Raw genomic sequence first — 20,278 nt, 5'->3', positions numbered from 1 at the left:
GGAATACATGAGCATTTGAATTATTTTCTTGTCATTGTACTGGCATACCATCTATCTATCCATCTGCCTACCTACCTACCTACCTACCTACCTACCTACCTACCTATCTATCTATCTATCTATCTATCTATCTATCTATCTATCTATCTATCTATCTATCTATCTATCTATCTATCTATCTGTCTATCTGTCTGTCTATCTATCTGTCTATCTATCTATCTATCTATCTATCTGTCTGTCTGTCTGTCTGTCTGTCTGTCTGTCTGTCTGTCTGTCTGTCTGTCTGTCTGTCTGTCTGTCTGTCTGTCTGTCTGTCTGTCTGTCTGTCTGTCTGTCTGTCTGTCTGTCTGTCTATCTATCTATCTATCTATCTATCTATCTATCTATCTATCTATCTATCTATCTATCTATCTATCTATCTATCTATCTATCTATCTATCTATCTATCTATCTAATTGTATCTGTCTCTTTCTCTCTGGTTCCATATAAAGTATAAAGGTATAAAGTGTTTTTTCTAAATATAAAAGTTGTATGCATACAGTCTACATATTGCTTCATATACACCCTGTCATATTCCAGAGGAATTGGATTATTCTTTAGAGTTCAAGACATGAATATGGGATATTGCGCGGGCGTTTTTTAACACAGTCTTAATATTGCAGAGGGGGATGACAAGTATTGTTCTTGTGGGAGTACATTCAGTGCAGAGTTCAGTGGTGTCGATTGGGGGCTTTTTAGTGCAGAGTTTAGTGTGGTGATGGCTGTGAGGTAGAAACTGTTCATTAATCTGGTGGTATGTGTTCTGATGGACCCATAGTGCTTTCCTGAGGGTGGAAAGGCAAACAAGTGGTAGGCAGGGTGGGATGCATTTTTTTTTTTTTTTTTTTTTTTTTTTAATTTAAATGCTGGATGATTTCCGCTGGCAACAGGAGCTGGACATGTCTTCCAGAGCAGGCAGATGTGTGTTGGTGACCCTCTGCAGAGCCAGAACTGTTTCCATACCACACAAGGATCCCATATGTCAGGACAATGTCAATAGAGCAGCAGTAGAAGGTCACTAGATGTTGTGGCAGGTTGACTTTCTAAAGTATCCTTCGGAAGTAAAGCAGCTGTTGTGGCTTCTCAATCAGAGAGCTGATGTTGAATGATCTTTTAAGATATTCAGAGATGTGGGTGCCCAGGAACTGGAAACTGGAGACTCTATCCACTCTTTCTCCATTTATTCAGTGAGTGATAATCACCATGTGGGAAGAATTGAAAACAAAAGTGTGAAGAAAAATGTATACAATTATTAATAAGAGACAAAAGAAAGAGCAAATAGATTAATGAAAACATGGGAAAAGAAAAACATAAAAGAAATCAAGAGAAAAAATACATAATGAGGGGAGAAAGGTGGAATCAAAAAAGCAAGGGAGAAATAAAAAGGAGAATTTGAAAAGAGAGGAAGAGACAGCAAATGAAGAAAACAACAAAAAGTGTTGGAGAAAGAGATAAACTTCAAGGTGAAAAGACAACTGAAATAATATGGAAAATGCGAGATTAGAAAGAAAAGCAGAGAGAAAAGAAGAATATGAGGGGAGGAAGGTGAGTAACAAAAAAGAAGAGGGATTAGGTGGAGAAAACTGAACAAGAGTTTACTCACTGGAAGACAGAATGTGTGAGGAGGACAGAGTGATGTGAAAGATGAGGAGAAATAAGAAGAGAGTGGGGCAAAAGGGGCAAGGACATCAGAGAGGAGACAGAAAATAAAAACAAGGAGAAGTGGATGAAGAGTGGAGAGAAAAATGAAATCTAAGAGTAAGAAGAGCTCAGAGGATGAATCAATAAAAGAGGAGGGAGGATGTGAAACAGAAGAGGAAATGAGAGGACGAGGCAAAATAAGATGTCAGAAAACAAGAGGACAGGAGATGAGAAAAAAGAAATGAGGAAACAGCAGGAGAGGAAGAGGAGGAGGCAAAAGCAGGAGGGGAAAATAAGAGGATGAGTGACAAGGTAACAAGAGAGAAGAGGAAACAACAGGAGCGACCCAGTATCATCATGTTACACCCATTAGTCCACTGCAGCATACTGTGTCAGTGTTTTGCCACACTGAGCCGTCAGAAACCACGTACAGTTTTTAGGATTACAGGTTTAGGAAATCATGTGATATAGGCTCAAAAACTACTTGGTTGGGCTTTGATTGTTTGGAGAAAAGAGTTTGCTGAGAAAGAGCCATGTGTTTTTTCAGAAATTCTTATTCTGGTCCCTGTTGAAAGTCTTGGTTTTGATCCAGCAAACCTTCCCAACCTCCTTTATGAAACTGGAGGACTTTCTGTCTGTCACATGATCTTCTTCTTTGACCGTGGTGATACATTGTACTTTTCAAGCTGAGGCCAGCCAAAACATAATGCTGACACAATTTCCTCTGACAGGTGTATTGCACACTTTTGCATGACAGCGGGCTGACAGGAGAAAGAAGGGGGCAAGAGATGGGAGGAAGCTAGCGATTAGGAAATAAGAGTGGCAAAAAAGAGGAGAGGAGACAATATAATAACAGAGGGTAGAGGAAGCAAAATTTGAAGAGAGAAAACAAGATGTGAAAAAAAGGTAACAAGAAAGAAGAGGAGAAACAACAGGAGAGGGAAGATGAGGAGTAGCTCAAAAATAGCAAAGAAGGCAAACTAAGAGGAGAGGAAACAAGAGAATTTGAAATGAACGGAAACAAGACAAGAGAAAAGGAAACAGAAGAGGAGAGGAAACAACAGGAAGAACGGGAAGAGGCAAAAGGAGAGGAATTGAGGAAAGAGAGGATGGAAAGACATGAAACAGAAGTGGGAAAACCAGAAAGAGAGAGAGAAGAGGAAACAAGAAGAAAGGACATGAGTGGAAAGGAAACAGGAGAAAAGGAAGGAAGCAAGTGTGTGTGTGTGTGTGTGTGTGTGTGTGTGTGTGTGTGTGTGTGTGTGTGTGTGTGTGTGTGTGTGTGTGTGTGTGTGTGTGTGTGTGTGTGTGTGTGTGTGTGCGTGTGTGTGTTGTACAGATCTTTTCTGCAAGCATGAACAATGCACTGCCCCCTGCAGGGAGCATCAAAACATGAGCGCTGTTTGATTACTAAACATCATTCAAATGATTCATTAAATACAAGAAATGTACTTTCAAAAGTGAAACAAACAAATACAATCCTTAAAAAAGGTCAGTAAGTTTTAATACAGCTGAGCATCATGGCTCATTTTTGACATACTTCTTGAAACATTTTGACCTGCTCTGAAAATAATCAAATATGAATCCATTAAACATTCATGACCAGATGAGCAATAATCAAAAGCAAAAATATTTGATGCAATTTGATTTTTGGCAGCAGTTGAGGAAAAATAACCTTTTTTTGTAACACAACATCTATACAAGTCCAAGTCAAAACATATAAAACAATTTAAAACATGAAAACTCTGGATTTTGGGTGCCATGAAAAGTTAACTTTTTTTTAGGACTTTACTGCATCATAAAATGTTTGAAAATCCTGAACAAAGTCAGAGCTGCTCGTGATTTATCAAAATAAGATGCAAAGAAACTAATGTTGTAGTATTGTCCAGAAGTTTTCTGCTATTGGGAAGAAATTATCAATGTTTTGTTAACTATGTTAAATTAAACATTTCTGAAAGGTCCAGTTATGAGTTTACTGGGTTTGAAGTGTCCATTATTGTCAACAAAGAAGTGATCAAAAAAGCAGCGTGACTTTCACAAAAACCCGAAACTAATCAGTTTGTGCCAAATTGGAGGGAATTCCCTCAAAGTGTTGGGGCGATATCGTGAGAATAGGATGGGCGGACGCTAAACAAACAGATGTGTAAAGACACTGTTGTTGGTGCAGAAGCATAAACACACAAGGGCCAGATTATAGAGGGGAGAGAACACAAATAAAATATGCCATAATGTCAAATAAAGTCAGGTAAACTTTGACAACTAACCTCAGACTCTACACTACCTTTGATGGCCTGAACTGGACTGGTCCTAGCAACATGTCAATCAATGTGTTCAATGGTGATACATTATTGACATACTGACACCAGGATTGTATTTACTTTCTTCATGAAGCCAGTCACCTCATGACTGTTTGACTTCTATATGTAAGTCTTCAACAGGACCAGACTTCTTCTATACTACATTTTCCAACTCAGCAAACACATTGAAGTCCCCGTGGAGATAACGGCTAACTCTAGGAGATGTGGTTTTTATTAATAAAGTATGTGTGAGATGGCTAGATTAAGAGGTGAGGAAGACAGTTTGAAGCTTTATTAAAGGCTTTTTGGTTCCCCTTTGTTTTGCTAAACCACCTGCCACGCATAAGGTCATTTATGTTTATCGTACATGTCACAGCCAAATGTTTGTTGTATTAGTGACCATCGCTGATGCTTTGTGTTTGAAAACTTCTTTATTGAACGAATTCCTTTTTAGAGGCATATATGTTTCCCGTATGAATGTTTTGCCAACAAAATAATTCTTCTTTCAAAGAATTCACAGTCACTGAGTTACGATGTGAAGAGACACTGGTAGACAAAAACAAAATAAAAAAAGATCTTATTCTTTCAGTGTGGGGACAAAGATTTCAGTTATTCTGTATATGATCAGTTATAGCTGACAATCATGTTCATTGTAGCATGTGTATATTTTTTGGTTCTTTGTGTGCAGCAGATTGTCAGCGTGAAGAGATGTGGAGGCTTTATTAGAATTGGGGGTTGGGAAGGTGCTGCTGCCATGATTTTATCCTCCTTTAAAGACCCACTGAGAGAGGAGAGGAGAGGAGAGGAGAGGAGAGGAGAGGAGAGGAGAGGAGAGGAGAGGAGAGGAGAGGAGAGGAGAGGAGAGGAGAGGAGAGGAGAGGAGAGGAGAGGAGAGGAGAGGAGAGGAGAGGGGGAAGGGGTAAAAAATGGCGGTGAAGAAAGGTTGGGGGGGGGCTGGTTTGCAGAGGTAGAGGTGGGGGCAATGGAAAGATGCAGCAGCTTTCACTGGAGAGTGTGTGTTGGGGGAGGTGGGACTCTGTCAAAGCCGATGGGGGTATATATTATGTTTTATGGTTACGGAGGGATGCATAAATCACTGTTTCATTAAACAGCTTCAGTCTCTGAGCACTGCCCCCCTCCCAGCGGGACATCCCTCTTTCTCTCTTTCTTCTTGAACCATCCTTCTTTACTTTGTCCTCCATCCTTTTTCTGCTCACACCAACTGCCTGGTCAAAAACCAGCCTCCCATCCTTCTCCATCACTCCACCGACCTCTCCAACCCTCTTTCACTCCCTCTCTTCCCTTTCTCAATGAGCTGCCATCACCCATTGACTCAGCCTGGACGGACGCTAGATAACCCCACACAATGAGGTCAAAGGTCAGAGCAACAACAACAAAAAACAGAGCCAGTGTCAAGGTTGAAGAGAAAGAAAAACAATGAAGGCAAAACAGCTCTTTATTTTAATAAATAGGAAAATAATGACTACTCACCGTCTCCACTCAGGTGAGACAACACAAACCTTTCATGAAGAAATCCCATTAAATGTTGTGAGGTGGGTTTAAAAACAAAGATTTGTCTACAGGCTACAGACAGTGACACAGTCCTCTCCAACATATAAAAATACTATGACAAAATCAAATGCATTATAAGCTTATGATATATATTACAATCTGTTAGGTTGTTACTGTGTGTAGATGTACTGCAGTTATGGTAATAGTAATAATAATAATAATAATAATAATAAAATCTACATTAGTTCGAAATCATGACACATCTCAGCCTTTATGGATATTTTGACTCAAAGGCTAAAATAAAAAATATTAACATGTTAAAACTTAATATTACACATCTTTTATTTTAGTTTCACATCCATATAAATAACATGACATCATATATAAAAGCTACATTTTCTGTGACATTAGTATGATGCGTTTATTGGCTCTTCTGACAAATCGGGGAGGAACAAACACACTGCACCGTCGTATATGAAGCTCATTATGAGGGACGCCGTCTCGTTGTAGGAAGCGTCTTACGATGACAAACACACACACAGGCGGTTTTGTACTTCTACATTTGTGAGGACCCTCATTCACATAATGATATGTTCGGTGGCCCTTAACATCTACAATGGTGTAGATTTTCCAGCGGCTGAGTATGGTTTGCCAATACAATAGCTGTGATGCACCAAAGTGATTCTGACTTACTTTGAGGAATTTAAACATCTTTTTCTACAAACGCCATTTTTTTTAAATGTAACAAAAGAAACCAAATCAAACATTTATTGGTTTTGCATGTGTCAACTAATTCATTATGTACCTCAAATCACATCTAACCAAACAATGCTGCTGTGTTTAAAAAAAAACAAAAAAAAAAACAGGAAGTGCTTTGCCAACTATTGCAGACATTCATCATTTTCCACTTTTTTCAATACAACATGAAAATCAATTAGCAGGCAATTTGCTTTGAGTTAACCAAACAATTACAGTGAACATCAAAGTTTGCAGAGTTAGATTATTGTTATGAGGTAATTAAAGCTGTAACAAGAATTTAATCAGTTAGTTTTTTAATTTAATTTGTGATCAAGCAAAAGTATCAAACATTTGCTGGTTACTGCTTATCAAAAGTATGGATTTAATACTTTACTTATTTTTACAGATATGAAGGTATATGCAGTATATTTGGGTTTTGGACTATTGGACATTTGAAAGCATCTCCCTGGGCTGTAGGAAATTATGAACACTTTCAGGCAATCGATTAATTAATTAATCAATAACATATGTATAAGATAATATCAAATATTATATAACAATGCACTGCACGCTTTTCAAGTCTATATGCTTTAACTGCTTCAAGAAAAATTAATGCCAACTTTAATTTCAGTGTCATGATTTTAAAAAAGGAAGTATCTGCCAAAAGATTTTCATATTTTGCACAAATGAGTGGAACGCAAAGAATGTCAGAAAGATTAGTTTAAGTATGACTATAGAAATGGAACAAAACTATCCTCTGATTCACAGCAGACATATTATGGTTTCAGAACACTGAGGTTTGACGTCTGGCTCTAACCTTAACCAAGTTCAAACTTTACCCTAAAGCAAGTCTTATCTCGGAAACTGCCCTTTGAAAAAGTACCAACCAGACAAAATGTCCTCACTCTCAAGACCTGTAAAACCAGTCCTCACAAAGACAGAAGAACAAGTACAAACAAACACGCCCTGCCACCCCTCCACCCCCACCTCCAACCCCACCCTCTGTAGTCTGAAGTGGGAGAAAGGGCGTCTGGTGAGCAGCGATGGGAACGTGTCACAACCTCTCTGCTGTCCCCGCTGACCTCCGTCATCTCTCACCTTCAGGCTGTGTTCATGTCATATGGGAGGAAGTGGAACAAGATGACAACTTGCCCTCAGCATCAATGTTGATTTATGAATATAAAATAAAGCATTAACTGACTTCAACAGATGTTTACAAACAGTAGGTGGTGCTGATTATTAGCTCTAATATTTGATCACTTCCATTGGAGGCTTTGCTGCCATCTTTGTCACCTGCACTACCAGGAGAAAAACATGCTTGTCCACAGAAATGTCTGGAAATACTTGGTGTAATTACCACTATTTTCCAAAAGATAGCAGCATATTTGTGATTAATCTGATTTAACACAAATGCAGTTTCAACCCCATGTACATGAAGTGTTCCTGTTTGTGTGCTGCACCTGTTTCCAGTCTGGTCTCACACTTCGTGTAATGAGCATCTTCCATGTATGTAGTGTGCCATGTCAAACTAAATTAAAAGAAGACACTGTCAAGACGCCCAAAAATGTCTTTGTCATGTTCAATTTCAGGTACAATTACTGACATAATTAAAGTTTGTTTGTTATAAATGGAAAAAAACAGTACTCTTCTGAATTTTACTCCCAAACACACTACCAAGAAAAGCCTATTAACGCAACTGAAAAAAACTGAAATTTAACAGCATAAGAAAACATGAACAATTTTAATAGTAAGCTTTAGTTGTTGTCTAGTCATGATGTCGATGAGTTATAATATATATCGTAACAATTATTGAAGGTTCCAATTTTGTTTCAGTTGGTTGTTGGTCAAACTTCATGTTATATATTTGTAACATGCCTTTAACTCTACCATCAGGTTTTTTATTAGATGCATATATTGGACAATTATAGAAATCAAACTATTGGACTTATTTATTAAAAAAAAAAAATCACATTTGTGTCATTCCTATTTTTAAAACACAAAGTCTGCTGATAAAGCTGATAAACAGAGAAGCATTTTCTTGCAGACTTTACCTCTGAAAATATGCGTGGCCAAGTGACTGAATTTTATTACACGGCGTTCTGTATGAAATGTTTGATTTATTTCTGCATCTTGTGTTGAACTTTTGGTTACTTTGAGGAGAAACATGTACTCTAGTGTTTCTGTACTTTTAGGAAAGTAGTGTGGAAATGATTTGGATAAAAGACTGAGTGAGTTTATGCTGTCTTATTGTGTGCACCTTTTTTGTGTTTATTTTCTGCTGTAATAACTGAATTTCCCCACTGTGGGATTAATAAAGTCCAAGTCTCATTGCACAAAACTTTGTGAGACTGATGGCCGGTTGAGAATCACATAAAGCCAAGTTGTCTAACTCCACCTATCACCTACCAACAAAAACAACAAGCTGAAAACTTGATGCTTAAATCCACGTCAGTGTTTCAAGAGCCTGGAGGAACAGCAGATACAGCTGAAGAAAACAATATTTCTCCTTTATCAAACTGTCAGAGCTCAGAAATACCTGCACATGAAGTCTGAGAGGTGAGATCTTTGACTTCCACAATCAAAACAGATTGATTTTCTGATTAATTTGGACCGTCAAAGCTTTCATTTCATAAACAAGCCATTGTATGCTGTCGCTGTTGTGAGGGAATGCAGAGCAGCACTTAATCCAACGTGAGTCAGGAACACAAATGAGAAGGCATATGAAGGCTATTCGCCACACAAGTATTAATAATGAGCTAATAGCTAGTTAGTTCCCAGGATCTCCTACAGCAGGTGAGGAAGAGGAAGACGATGAGGTTGACTCGTTGATTTCAGGTTTCGAGAGGGAGAACTGCGTCTGTGCGCAATACCACACAAAACACCAAAAATGTCTGTTTATCAATGACAGATTTCCTACAGTGTGTGTACCTCTTTAGCTCAGTGTGTGTGCTGTGTTTGAAACTGTGTGTGTGTTTGCATGTGTATATGTGCAGGCATCACATCCACAGTACTACACACACTCCTTGCAGCCGCATTCCACAGGCTTCTCCACGTCCTGCGTAAACGAGGTCCCATCATCGCATTCGAAGGTGAGCCGCCGGCGCCGGACCCTCAGAGGAGCGCAGCAGGAGGCAGAGGTGAAGCCCAGCTCCATTCCCACCCGGCAACGACCCTGACATTCAACCCAGGAGAAAGGTTTTGACGTCTGGCAGAGGACGGTGCCGCGCTGCAGCCGGTGGTAGTCTCTGACTGGTTCGCCTCGACACTGGGACTCTGTGGATGATGGCACACACTGTGTTAAAAGACTATATGAAAAGTAACCATTGATAATAAGAGCTATGAGTGAATGTATGGGATTTTTTTTGCCAACAAATAAAAACAAAACAATATGAAAGACCAATGGTCCAATAGTGTTTTAATTCAAAATCTTAACCTGCAGAAACACACACTGTAGCCTTGCTTCTGAAACAGTATGCTTCGCCACACACACATGCTGATTCAGCACATTGACCTGTTGCGATACTGATAACAAGATGCACTTTGCAATTCTCTAAAAAAAAATAGACTTATCGACTACATTCTACAAATCCACAGAGATGTTAGACTAAAAAGCAGGAACAAAACATCTCGGGCAAACAACAAAAACATGCAGGCAGGTTGCCTCAGACTTTAGGAGCCTGTTAAATACATAAACTTCCCTAACAGGAATTCCTAGTACGGATTCCTCGTTCCACCTCACCAATATCACAGCTCTCTCCGGTGTATCCCTGCTCACAGAGGCAGCTCTCTCCGTCTTCTGTCTTCTGACACTGGCCATGCAGACACTGCAGACCTCGGCATGAACCTGCTGACTCCTGGAGGTTACACAGCGCACCGCGATATCCCTTCTCACAGTTGCAGCTGTATGTTTGTCCATCCAACACCACACACACACCCTTCACACACCTGTAATATAAGCAGAAAAGCAGACGAGGAAAAGAGATTCAGCATTAAAAAGGATTCAGAAATGGCACATTAACCCTTTTAAGTTAATATAATAAAGAATGCCATTAGAAAATAAAATACATCTTAAAGTAAAGTGTCTGATATACAACATCTCAAATGCCAGTTAACGCCAGAATAAACAACACTCACTTGCTGTCTTCACAGGGGTTGACATCAGTTGCTGTGGTGACAACATCCACTCCAGTAAGGCCTCCTGTCATTGGCTGGTCACAGTGTTGTCCTGTCCAACCTGGCTGGCAATGACATTGGGGGCCCTGTGAGAGAGGACATATGTTCAATTTTACCTTAACAATTATCTGTGAAAAGAAATACAACGTATAATAAATACTTAAACCTCAATAACTGTGTGCAAACTAAAAGATCATCAACCGTCTCCTTGTCTGTCTCCTTTATTCTGTGTCCCTCAGATTTCTGCTTTAGCAACATGTCAAAAGAATGGAGAGCTTTTGAGAAAATCTGTTTTACTTTTTTACTATGACGTTCCACATGAAATAAAACAGCAGTGTTCTTAACCTAACAAAAAACCTTGATACATTATGAATCACTTCAAAGAGCTCAGCTATTGATATGTTGAAGCAAATAGGATATAAAAAAAAACTATTATATATATTGATGCTGAGGGTAAGCTGAGGGTAAGATCAGGGACAATCTAAACAATAATTAAATTATATAATAATCAGAGTGTGACACACGGAAACAATTACATGAAAAGTGTCCATGAATTATAGATCTACTGATTTATGTAGAATTGTGCTTCAATTTCACATTTATATCATTATTGTGTTTGTAAGGGGTTTCTAGGCTGTTGAGATATGTTGCTACCTGTTCACCATTCGGTTGGCATATACCATGCAGACAATAGAGTTTGCGGCAGGCTTGACAGCCCGGCACCACCCCCGGCTTCATGTGGCTGCGGGTGAAGTCCTGCAACTCGTGGTTAATGTAAAGGTTCCTGATGCAGCCGTGGAAGCTGGACACGTTGAAGGTCTGAGAGGAGAGACCCAGAGAGGCAGGCATCACCTCCTCAGGCATACCTGGACAGAAAACAACCACTTTTGTCTGAAATTTGTTCAAACCTGCGGACCATGAAAAGAAAGGTCTCTGTCTGAGTTGAAGTGTGATGCCTCCCTGCACCTACCTCCCACATACAAAGGGGCCTCCCCTGTCGCTGACTGGCTCCGCCCCTGACTGTCCAGTGTTGTCGGCTCTCCTCCATCCACTGACAAGTTCACCATCCGATTAAAGGTCACGAGCTCTACCGTGTGGAAATGCCCATCGTTCACCGTCTCAGCACTGTTCAAAGACAATGTTACACACTTTTAACATTAAATGTACAGTGTAAAAACTGTACAGTGTAAAAACTTTCATCAGGTGAATGACAGAGATGGTCAGTGTTCCGCTGACAATTTTTCTGTTCTTATGCCCATTTTAAATGTTGCTGTAATTAAACATCAATTTTGCAGAATTACCAGTCTAAACCTTAAGATGTAACGTGAGCTTATTTATTTAATATTTACCTCCAAGGGGTGAAGCGTGTCCCGGCATGCACTGGGCAAGGAGCGAAGAAATGCTTCTGCCATATCTAGCAGCTTTCTATTATATTTCTCATACAAAGATACGCCTACATTATTTTTTTTTTCACATTGTTGGCCCATATACTGCATATACAAAACAGAGGCACTAAATGGAAATAATGCAATGCAAATTATATTCAAATAACGCTGGGTATTGAATCTCAAAACCTTTATGATATGTTTTAAGTACAGTGAGTGTAGCCAGGCTGTCACCAGACGGGGGGGGGACAAACGCGGTTAACCATTGACACTGGTCGCTGATTGGTCTGGCCTTCAGAGTGGCTGTGCAAACGCTAATACCAGCCGAGCTATTCATAGTGCAGAAAACTGAAGCTGTGAGCGACAGTCGGTGCAGCCATGCTCGGCCAGACCCATATTCACACAGTGAAATTGGAAACTGTCTGGTCAGATTCTTGTTTAATTATCTTTCCTTCTTGTTCTGTCATATAAGATTTCTGCACCGTGCATTTGTGAAATCTCTGATGGAACTTTCTCTGACCACATGCCTCTTATTTTTAAGTCAATATCCCTGATCTAATTGTTACAACTAGTGGCCCTGCTTGCTGTCCTGTTTAATCACCTCCAGAAATAGAGGTTTCCTTTGTGTTGAATAAAAAGTACTTTTGTCTGCAAACATGTTAATATTCCTCCAAGCTATCTAAAAAAAAACCTATTGGCAAAAGTATTCTAACAAGTCTGCTTTTTGAAGCATTTAATGTTAATTAGCATTAAAGCTGCCCAATGGAGGTCAGCAAGACTTTAAAAACAAACATACAAACCCACAGCAGCGCATAAAACGTAAACATCTGTTATGGCTAACATGTCAGTCAAATTATAATACCGGTGAAACTTTGTTAATTGTTACCCCGTACGAACCCTGTATTTCTGCACTATGTTCGATGTGTGTATATATACCATAACTATATATATTTTAGTAGGATTTCTATTTGTATTAACTTGATAATACAATGTCATCATGTATGTAACAACATCATGTCAACAGTTACACCAACTTGTTTCCTGTAATCTCACTGCTCTCCTCATTTCTCTCTTTTCTCAAGTCGTTATCTGTTCTGTTATTGTTTTTCATGCCATGATTCAAAGTCCTCTTTTCTGCATCTGCCTATTGTAAAAATATCCTCAAAGAGTGTGTGTGTGTGTGTGTGTGTGTGTGTGTGTGTGTGTGTGTGTGTGTGTGTGTGTGTGTGTGTGTGTGTGTGTGTGTGTGTGTGTGTGTGTGTGTGTGTGTGTGTGTGTGTGTGTGTGTGTGTGTGTGTGTGTGAGACCATGCTTCCTCCTCCTTAACAATGATACATCCAAACATTCAAGCATTTAACACCTGATCAAGTGGACTCTCAACTTCAAGTGTCCTCTGTCTGGATCTGCGATTAATTCAGAATATCCACAAAGCCGATGTCATCTGTTCACATTTCCAAACAACGCAGGACTCTTTCTGAGCAACAACACAGATCATGCGCTCTGAGCAGCGTTGCTGGGCTACAGCGAGCTGAGAGGCTGCCGCGGGCCCGACAGGAGTCCAGTGGATCGCTCAGCTAAGCTAAGCAACCTCAGCTTTAAAAATCTGATGTGAGAACACATTAATCATCTTGTGGGCGCTGGCTGGGTCGCATGTGGTTGAGTATAATGTTAAACATGTCGACCTGGTCAGATTCAGCATTTTGCAGTCGTTACCCTCACAAAGAAAAACTGTACAACTCAGCTCTGAATATTAATGTCCTACTTAGTTTAAACCAATAAGGCTTTCTATAGGACTTTATCTGTATAGGACAAGTCTTCAGTGTGAGCATTAAAATGACTGAAGATGAAAGAATAGTCTCCTGTTCTTTCTCAACATCAGGAGACACCTTTCCAATGTGACTTCAGTGTAAAAGATGGAGAACAAAACCCACATCCGCAATTTGTTTTGCAGCCAATTTTGTATTCAAAAGCTCACATGAAGCTTCGGAAATCTGACTTAGTCCAAACAAATGGATATCGCCTAAAATAGATATTTTTAGTTTAGTTTGGTTTCCCTGTTGGAGGGACAGTTATATAAAAAGGCAACCTTTGTTTATTATTGTATTATAACAGTTAAATTACATTTTATAATCTAAATTAAGATTATCTAGAAGTACAGTCTGAGCCGTGCTTATTGTGAGAGGAAAATGTTTACTAGAAAGTGATAAATGGTTTTCTGGGAGTACAGAATACAAATCATTTGGGTTTGAAGAAACATTAAATCCAAGCGGAAATGACTTCAAAGCAGTCGGTTCTGAGAGGCTTCACTACTAATAATACAGTAGCAACTGCTACAAACTTGAAGTGGACCTGCAGCAGAGGCCAAAAAACATTTTCCTTTTCTAAAGTAAACAAAATGTTGTGCTATTTATATTGTAGAATATGGGGCGAGTACTGTATGAGCGCACCGGCTATATGAATAGCTGGATATTATCTATGTTTTATATTCTTTGCCCTTTCATTCTCACACATGGTCAGTAATTGGAAAAATGGGTTCAGAGTCTTGCTCAAAGACCGTTTAAATTTTGGCAGAGCTACAGATCAAATCACCAACCCTCTACTACCTCCTGAGTCAAAGCCCCAATTAGAATACAGAATATGATCCTGGGCCAGGTTATCCTAAATAATCTTTCCACATTTCCACACAGGACCGGTCTAGATTGAAGCCTTGCATCTGCAGACATTTGAGGAACTCTGTGTTCAGTGTGTGTGTCTACCTGTAGATAGCAGTGGCAGGCTGGTTCCCAGGGTCGTAGGTAACCCTAACATGACCTTGATGAAGCTCCACAGCGATTGGCTCATTGTCTCCGTTATAAAGTAAGATACCGTTTTCCTCTGCTGTTGACACCTGAAACACAAACATGCATGAAGACACACAAATCACAATGTGTGCGAGTGTGTCTCCGAATGTGATACTGTTGAAATCAGTTCCATCACATAGATTATGTTGTTTCGAGATGCAGGCTTGTGTGTGCGTCTTCACCTGCAGCGTGATGTTGGTTTGAGGCCAGTTCTTCACGTCTTGAAGTTGAACATATGAATCTCGGTCGACGAAGTTCACACTGACCAGCTTCTCACAGCTCTGACCCTCAAAGCCCGGCAGACACTGACAGATTGCAGTCCCTATCTTCTCCTCACAGAGGGCGCCGTTCTGACACTGAGCCAGCTGGCAGGGTGACGAAGGGGGAAGGGCAACCTCACAAAACTCACCACTTTAGAGGAAAAAGAGAAAATCATAAAGGATATCAGAAAAAATGTTGCATATGCTGAAACACAAAACAAGAGATGCTTTGATCCCGATACTTATCCTGATACCCAGTGACAACCCAATACATATTTTCTGTAACTGTTTTAAATCTGTATACATCACTGTCAATGGATTTGATCAAGGTCACTCATTTATGTGGAAAGTAAGACGGGGTAACTACGGAAGACTTAAACCTGCAGTTCAGAACTTTTGTCTCCCCCTTCTGCCATTGTCACTCATTACAAAAACTCTGTTGACACATGCTTACGTCAGGCTAAGTACTGTACATCGCAGATACTAGTGTGACTGTAAAACAATGGATAAAAGGCATCCCAACCCTCACACAATGACTCATTACACTATTAGATGTCCGAAGGCATTTGGAAAGACTGGAAGAGTCTGCATGATCAATTTATTTTGTCACTATTCAAGTTACCATAAGATTAAACTGGAAGTTAGTCAGCTCAGCCAGTGGAAGTCTCTTGTGTGCATGATCTGCCCATAAGGCAATGTCACACCCTATAATAGGTATAAAAACTGTACACTGTGATGTATGGAGAGATTTATCTGGGGGTGGTAGGTTCCTTTTTTGGTTAATTTTGATTATATTGTTCTAAAATGTTTATAAAAATGTGTAGTAGTTAAAAAAATATATATATATATATTATTTGAATTTAAACTAAACAATGCTGATTTTTAATTGTTATTTGATCATTGAATTTATGATGATCTACATAGTACATTGCAAGTAAAAACACAGATGGATTGTGCAAAAATGCTTGAATACAAATGATAAAGAATATAATTTCCTGTACTCTTAACAGGATAAAAGAAACCCACATTCATCAGCTTCCCTGATATAATATCTGCAGTGTTCCTTGTGTTCCAAAAGTTCCCAGAATTCCCAGGTTCCACAGTGTTGCCAGTACCTGAATCCCTGAGGACAGACACAGCTGTAACCATCCAGGTGGTCGACGCACTGAGCTCCATTTTGACAGCGATGATCCACACATTCATTATAATCCATACTGCATTCTGGTCCCACCCAGCCTGGGATACAGACACATCTGGGAGACGAACACACATAAGAACACACATATAGTCACAGACACTACTTGACACATGAAATTGAATTTTGTGGAGTCAACACAGACCTTAACTAAATGTACCTCTGTATATGTTTATCTGCATGTGTCTGTATTTTTACTCTTGTCTGTCTGGAATCGCAAACATTGCTGAGTCTGGCAGAGTTGAAGTGAGAGGTAAGAGGTGTGTACGCGAGTGTGTGTGTGTGCGTTGTCACCTGGGGCCGGAAAGAGTGCTGATGCAAGTGGACTGATGCTGACATGGGTTTCTACCTGGAGAACAAACACCTTCTTCTTCTTCACAGAACAGACCTGAGAATGATAGAAGAGAAAGAGGGACTATGTAAACCAGTTTGTTCGTGCTTTCAAACCACACTTCCACTCTCAACTTGAACAACAATATATGTTTTATTTTCCATGACATATAGTTTTTTAAAATGCCTTATAACTGGGCAGTTGATTCCACTGCAACACTGATGTTGTTACCCGTGTAGTTTGGAGGACACAGGCAAGTGTAGTTTCCCACTCCATCCAAACAGGTGGCGCCGTTCTCGCACCCATGGTCCTCGCAGTCGTCCAAGTTCACCTCGCAAAAAATGCCATGGAAACCAAACCCACATGCACAGCTAAGTGAATAAAAAACAGAGGAACAAAAGTCAACTAGCATTTACAGGAACAAGAACAATGAATGAACTTGAGAATGAAGAATAAAAATTGTCAAAACAACTTGGATAATTTCAAAGAGAAAACATTTTTTTTAAGTGACAAATATAGAGAAACATAGACATGTTTAAATTGGTCCAGTATTGAGAATGCTTCAATTGTCAATGTACCTCTATTAAAAGAACTTGTTTTCGCCACTCACAGTCTCATATAATTTACAGCCAACATTATGGAAAGGTTACCTAGCCCAAAACCAATATACACGAATATGTATATTATATGTATATTATCTACCTGTTAGTATAGCGTGTTAATGTGTGTACAATTAGCAAAATAAGCAGCTAACACAATACCTAAATGTAATTTGGCAGCATTGACATTAGCATGATTTGGTAGATTTAATCCCAAAGTACAACTGAAGACTGCTTTTGTTTTTCAAGAATGTGTATTGAATGTGTGCTGATCCTACAGCCTGATAGCAAATAGGCTCAATTCCTGCCAGAAAAAAAAATATATAACAAAAACCAAGAGAGAAATTCTTCAGGCAGACAAGATAGTCGAAATGACATGAAGAAGCAACAACAACCTGGCCTTTCATAAATTAATGTGCTTTTCTTTTTAGAGGTTGATTTGAGGGCCATCTGATTTTACACAGGCAGGTTTTATACTAGAATATTAAATTGTCAAACAACATTCAGCAGGGCTTGTTTCGTTTTTTTCTGTTCATTTTTCAATTCCCACCAAAACAAGTTTTTTTACCTGAACCCTCTGGTCTGCTCGTCACTCAGGCAGCTTCCTCCATTGGTGCAGGGGTTACTGACACAAGCATCTACTGGAGTCTCACAGAGTTTACCCTGAACACCACGCACGCAAACGCACACACACACACACACACACACACACACACACTGAATACAGAGCATATTTTGTACAAGCTACACTACTACTGTCTGGTCAATTGAGTAATTGGATGGGATTATCAGGGACAGATGTGAACTCAAAATAATCACTGACAACACGCAAACACATCAAAAAATTGGATTCGTGGTTATAAAAGTAAAGCTCTGGGTCAGTGGATGTCTTATTGTGTGACAGCAAGAGCAAATATTTTGATTAGATTACACAAGGTGCTGAAGAAAATACACAAACTCACTAGCGAGATAACACAAACCTCTTTGCAACATGCAACACACACATGCCCACATAGTTGCATACCGTGAAGCCAGACTTGCAGGCACAGGTGTACTGTTGTGTGTGGTGGACTTGGCAGACGCCCTGGTTCTGGCAGGGGGAGGACACACATGGACTACATTTGGCCTGAACAGATGCCTCCACTGGACCTGATCTCATAGACAGTCAGAGGTCAGTTTGCAATTTTAACATCTTTCAGGGCACTAAATAAGACATTTTGAGACACATGTACAAACACAACTCCATGGAAAAATGGGCTGAAATCAGATCCCTGAAACTAGGACCAAATCTGAGATTGGAAGGAGAACTGTTATGATTTAAAATATTTGATTGATAGACGGTATAATGCCCCGGGTGTTGATGGGCTTTACAGTATTTTTATTTATTCCTAATATTCATAATTTGATGGATTGATAATTAAGATTAAATACAAAATAATAATGATGCATATTTTAAATAGTCTATTTGCAGCACAAACACAGTAATTGAAATGTTTATTGTTCTCTTTAGTTTTTATATAATTTAAAACCTGTTTGTGACTACACCCAATTTTTCTTAACCCTGTTTATTGTTCTGCTGTGACAGAACCTTACATTTTTATTTTGTCTTACATTTTTTTGTCGTTGACATGACTTAGGTTTGGGTTCAATGGCAACACTTGGCTGACGAGTGCCGGAAACTGACAGACGGCACAGTCTCTTCATAGGCAGGTTGTGGAGGGTTCTTAAGAACATGTCAGTCACATAAAAAAAAGATTGACAGGCATGCAGTTCAAGCAAATGGATGAAAGACATAATACAAAAGTAACATGTGAGGAGATATGAGGGTGGGGAAGCCCAATGACAGAAGCATTTTGAACTCAAAGCAGCAAATTGCCAAAAAATGTACTACTATAGATATAACCTTAAGGGAAAAGGAAGCAGAAAATCTGGATGAAAATTAAACAACGAAAATGTTATTCATATGTGAACCCCAGGGAGATTATGATGCCGTTATAGGGTATCTAATGGAATTAGATATGTGTAATACGTGTAAAAGTCAAAAGAAGTAAAGCCCTGTGACCGGGACAGCTAGCCCCATCCTGTTTGTTTGTTGGCTGCAAGGTGTTGGCAATGAGCCACCACAACAGTCCAGCAGTATTATAATGATTCAAAATGCAACATTAAACATTGTGATAATGCACGCAGCGTGTGATAAAATAATCACAAAAGGAAAGTACACACTATCTTCACAGTGTAAAGAGAATATGATAAAACCTCTGACCCTGATGATACTATGGCCTGTTTGCTTTTCACTGGTGCTGTGTCTAAATAGAACTTTAACTACATCCTGTTGTTTTTAACGGTTACGTTTCATGTCAGTAATTTTCACCTCTGAACGTTCATTATTTTTAATGACATGAAAAAGCCTATAGAAAAGTGCAAATAATTTGCCAAAATAAAACAATCAATAAAAGTAACAACATTCTCAGAAGACATCTCTCTTTAGTTGAATTGTGTTTTGTAGTTTTATTAAAGCAATTTTATGTAGATTTTTATTTGACAGTCAAAGACTGTGCAATGCTGTCTTTTGCTATAAGTGTGTGGGAGGAACACCAGCCAACTCCTGATGAAGGTCAAACAGACTAAAAACCTTTCATTAAATACCATCCATTAGTCAGCGATAGGATGTGGGCGTTTGTTCTCATCTCATTTTACAAATTAAATGACAAAATTACATGTAAGTGATAACCAATTAACTTTTTTCATATATTACCTTATAGGCAACATATGATATCAGTTTATAATGTGGATAAGCTGCCAAATCCCTTTGATGAAGAAAGCACGTTTATAAATCGAATAAAACATTTTCATTCAGCAACAAAGTGTACAAGTACAGATCTGGTGTCCAAAAAGTTGAGACACAACAGAATGCAATGATTTGCAAATTATGTAAACCTATATTTAATCAAAAGTAGAGCAAAGATAGGACTAAAGAGGGACTATCCAGCTTGTTACCAGTGTACAGTTCAAAAGCCAGCATCCATGATAGTATGGGGGTGCATTAGTGCATTAGTGCACATGGCATGGGTAGCTTGCACATCTGGGCAGGCACCATTAATGCTGAACAATATATACAGGTTTTGGAGCAACATATGCTGTTACCCAGACAACGTTGTTTTCAGGGAAGGCCTTGCTTATTTCAGCAAGACAATGCCAAACGGTATTCTGCGTATTCTGAAGTAGAAGAGTCCGGGTGCTTAACTGGCCTGCCTGCAGTCCACACCTG

At 39.3% G+C, this 20,278-nt stretch overlaps 1 protein-coding gene across 1 annotated transcript in view; it reads right to left on the bottom strand.

The window, feature by feature from the left end:
* Positions 1 to 5,389: 5,389 nt before the first annotated feature.
* Positions 5,390 to 20,278, bottom strand: part of slit1b (slit homolog 1b (Drosophila)) — a 67,255-nt gene continuing 52,366 nt past the window's right edge. The window contains exons 27-38 of the mRNA XM_069689464.1: positions 18,035 to 18,159; positions 17,579 to 17,673; positions 16,643 to 16,782; positions 16,375 to 16,468; positions 16,001 to 16,138; positions 14,808 to 15,036; positions 14,542 to 14,672; positions 11,371 to 11,525; positions 11,055 to 11,266; positions 10,362 to 10,486; positions 9,967 to 10,172; positions 5,390 to 9,500 (exon numbers count right to left, since the gene is read on the bottom strand). Coding sequence (XP_069545565.1) covers positions 9,238 to 9,500; positions 9,967 to 10,172; positions 10,362 to 10,486; positions 11,055 to 11,266; positions 11,371 to 11,525; positions 14,542 to 14,672; positions 14,808 to 15,036; positions 16,001 to 16,138; positions 16,375 to 16,468; positions 16,643 to 16,782; positions 17,579 to 17,673; positions 18,035 to 18,159 — 1,913 coding nt within the window. The 3' untranslated portion in view covers positions 5,390 to 9,237. The remainder of the gene's footprint in view (positions 9,501 to 9,966; positions 10,173 to 10,361; positions 10,487 to 11,054; positions 11,267 to 11,370; positions 11,526 to 14,541; positions 14,673 to 14,807; positions 15,037 to 16,000; positions 16,139 to 16,374; positions 16,469 to 16,642; positions 16,783 to 17,578; positions 17,674 to 18,034; positions 18,160 to 20,278) is intronic.

The sequence above is a fragment of the Brachyistius frenatus genome, unplaced genomic scaffold (assembly GCF_029030835.1).
Source record: "Brachyistius frenatus isolate BFR_SWC_R1_liver_20210118 unplaced genomic scaffold, ASM2903083v1 Contig_7, whole genome shotgun sequence".
NCBI lineage: Eukaryota > Metazoa > Chordata > Actinopteri > Embiotocidae > Brachyistius > Brachyistius frenatus.
This window is presented reverse-complemented; position numbering and strand designations above follow the sequence as displayed.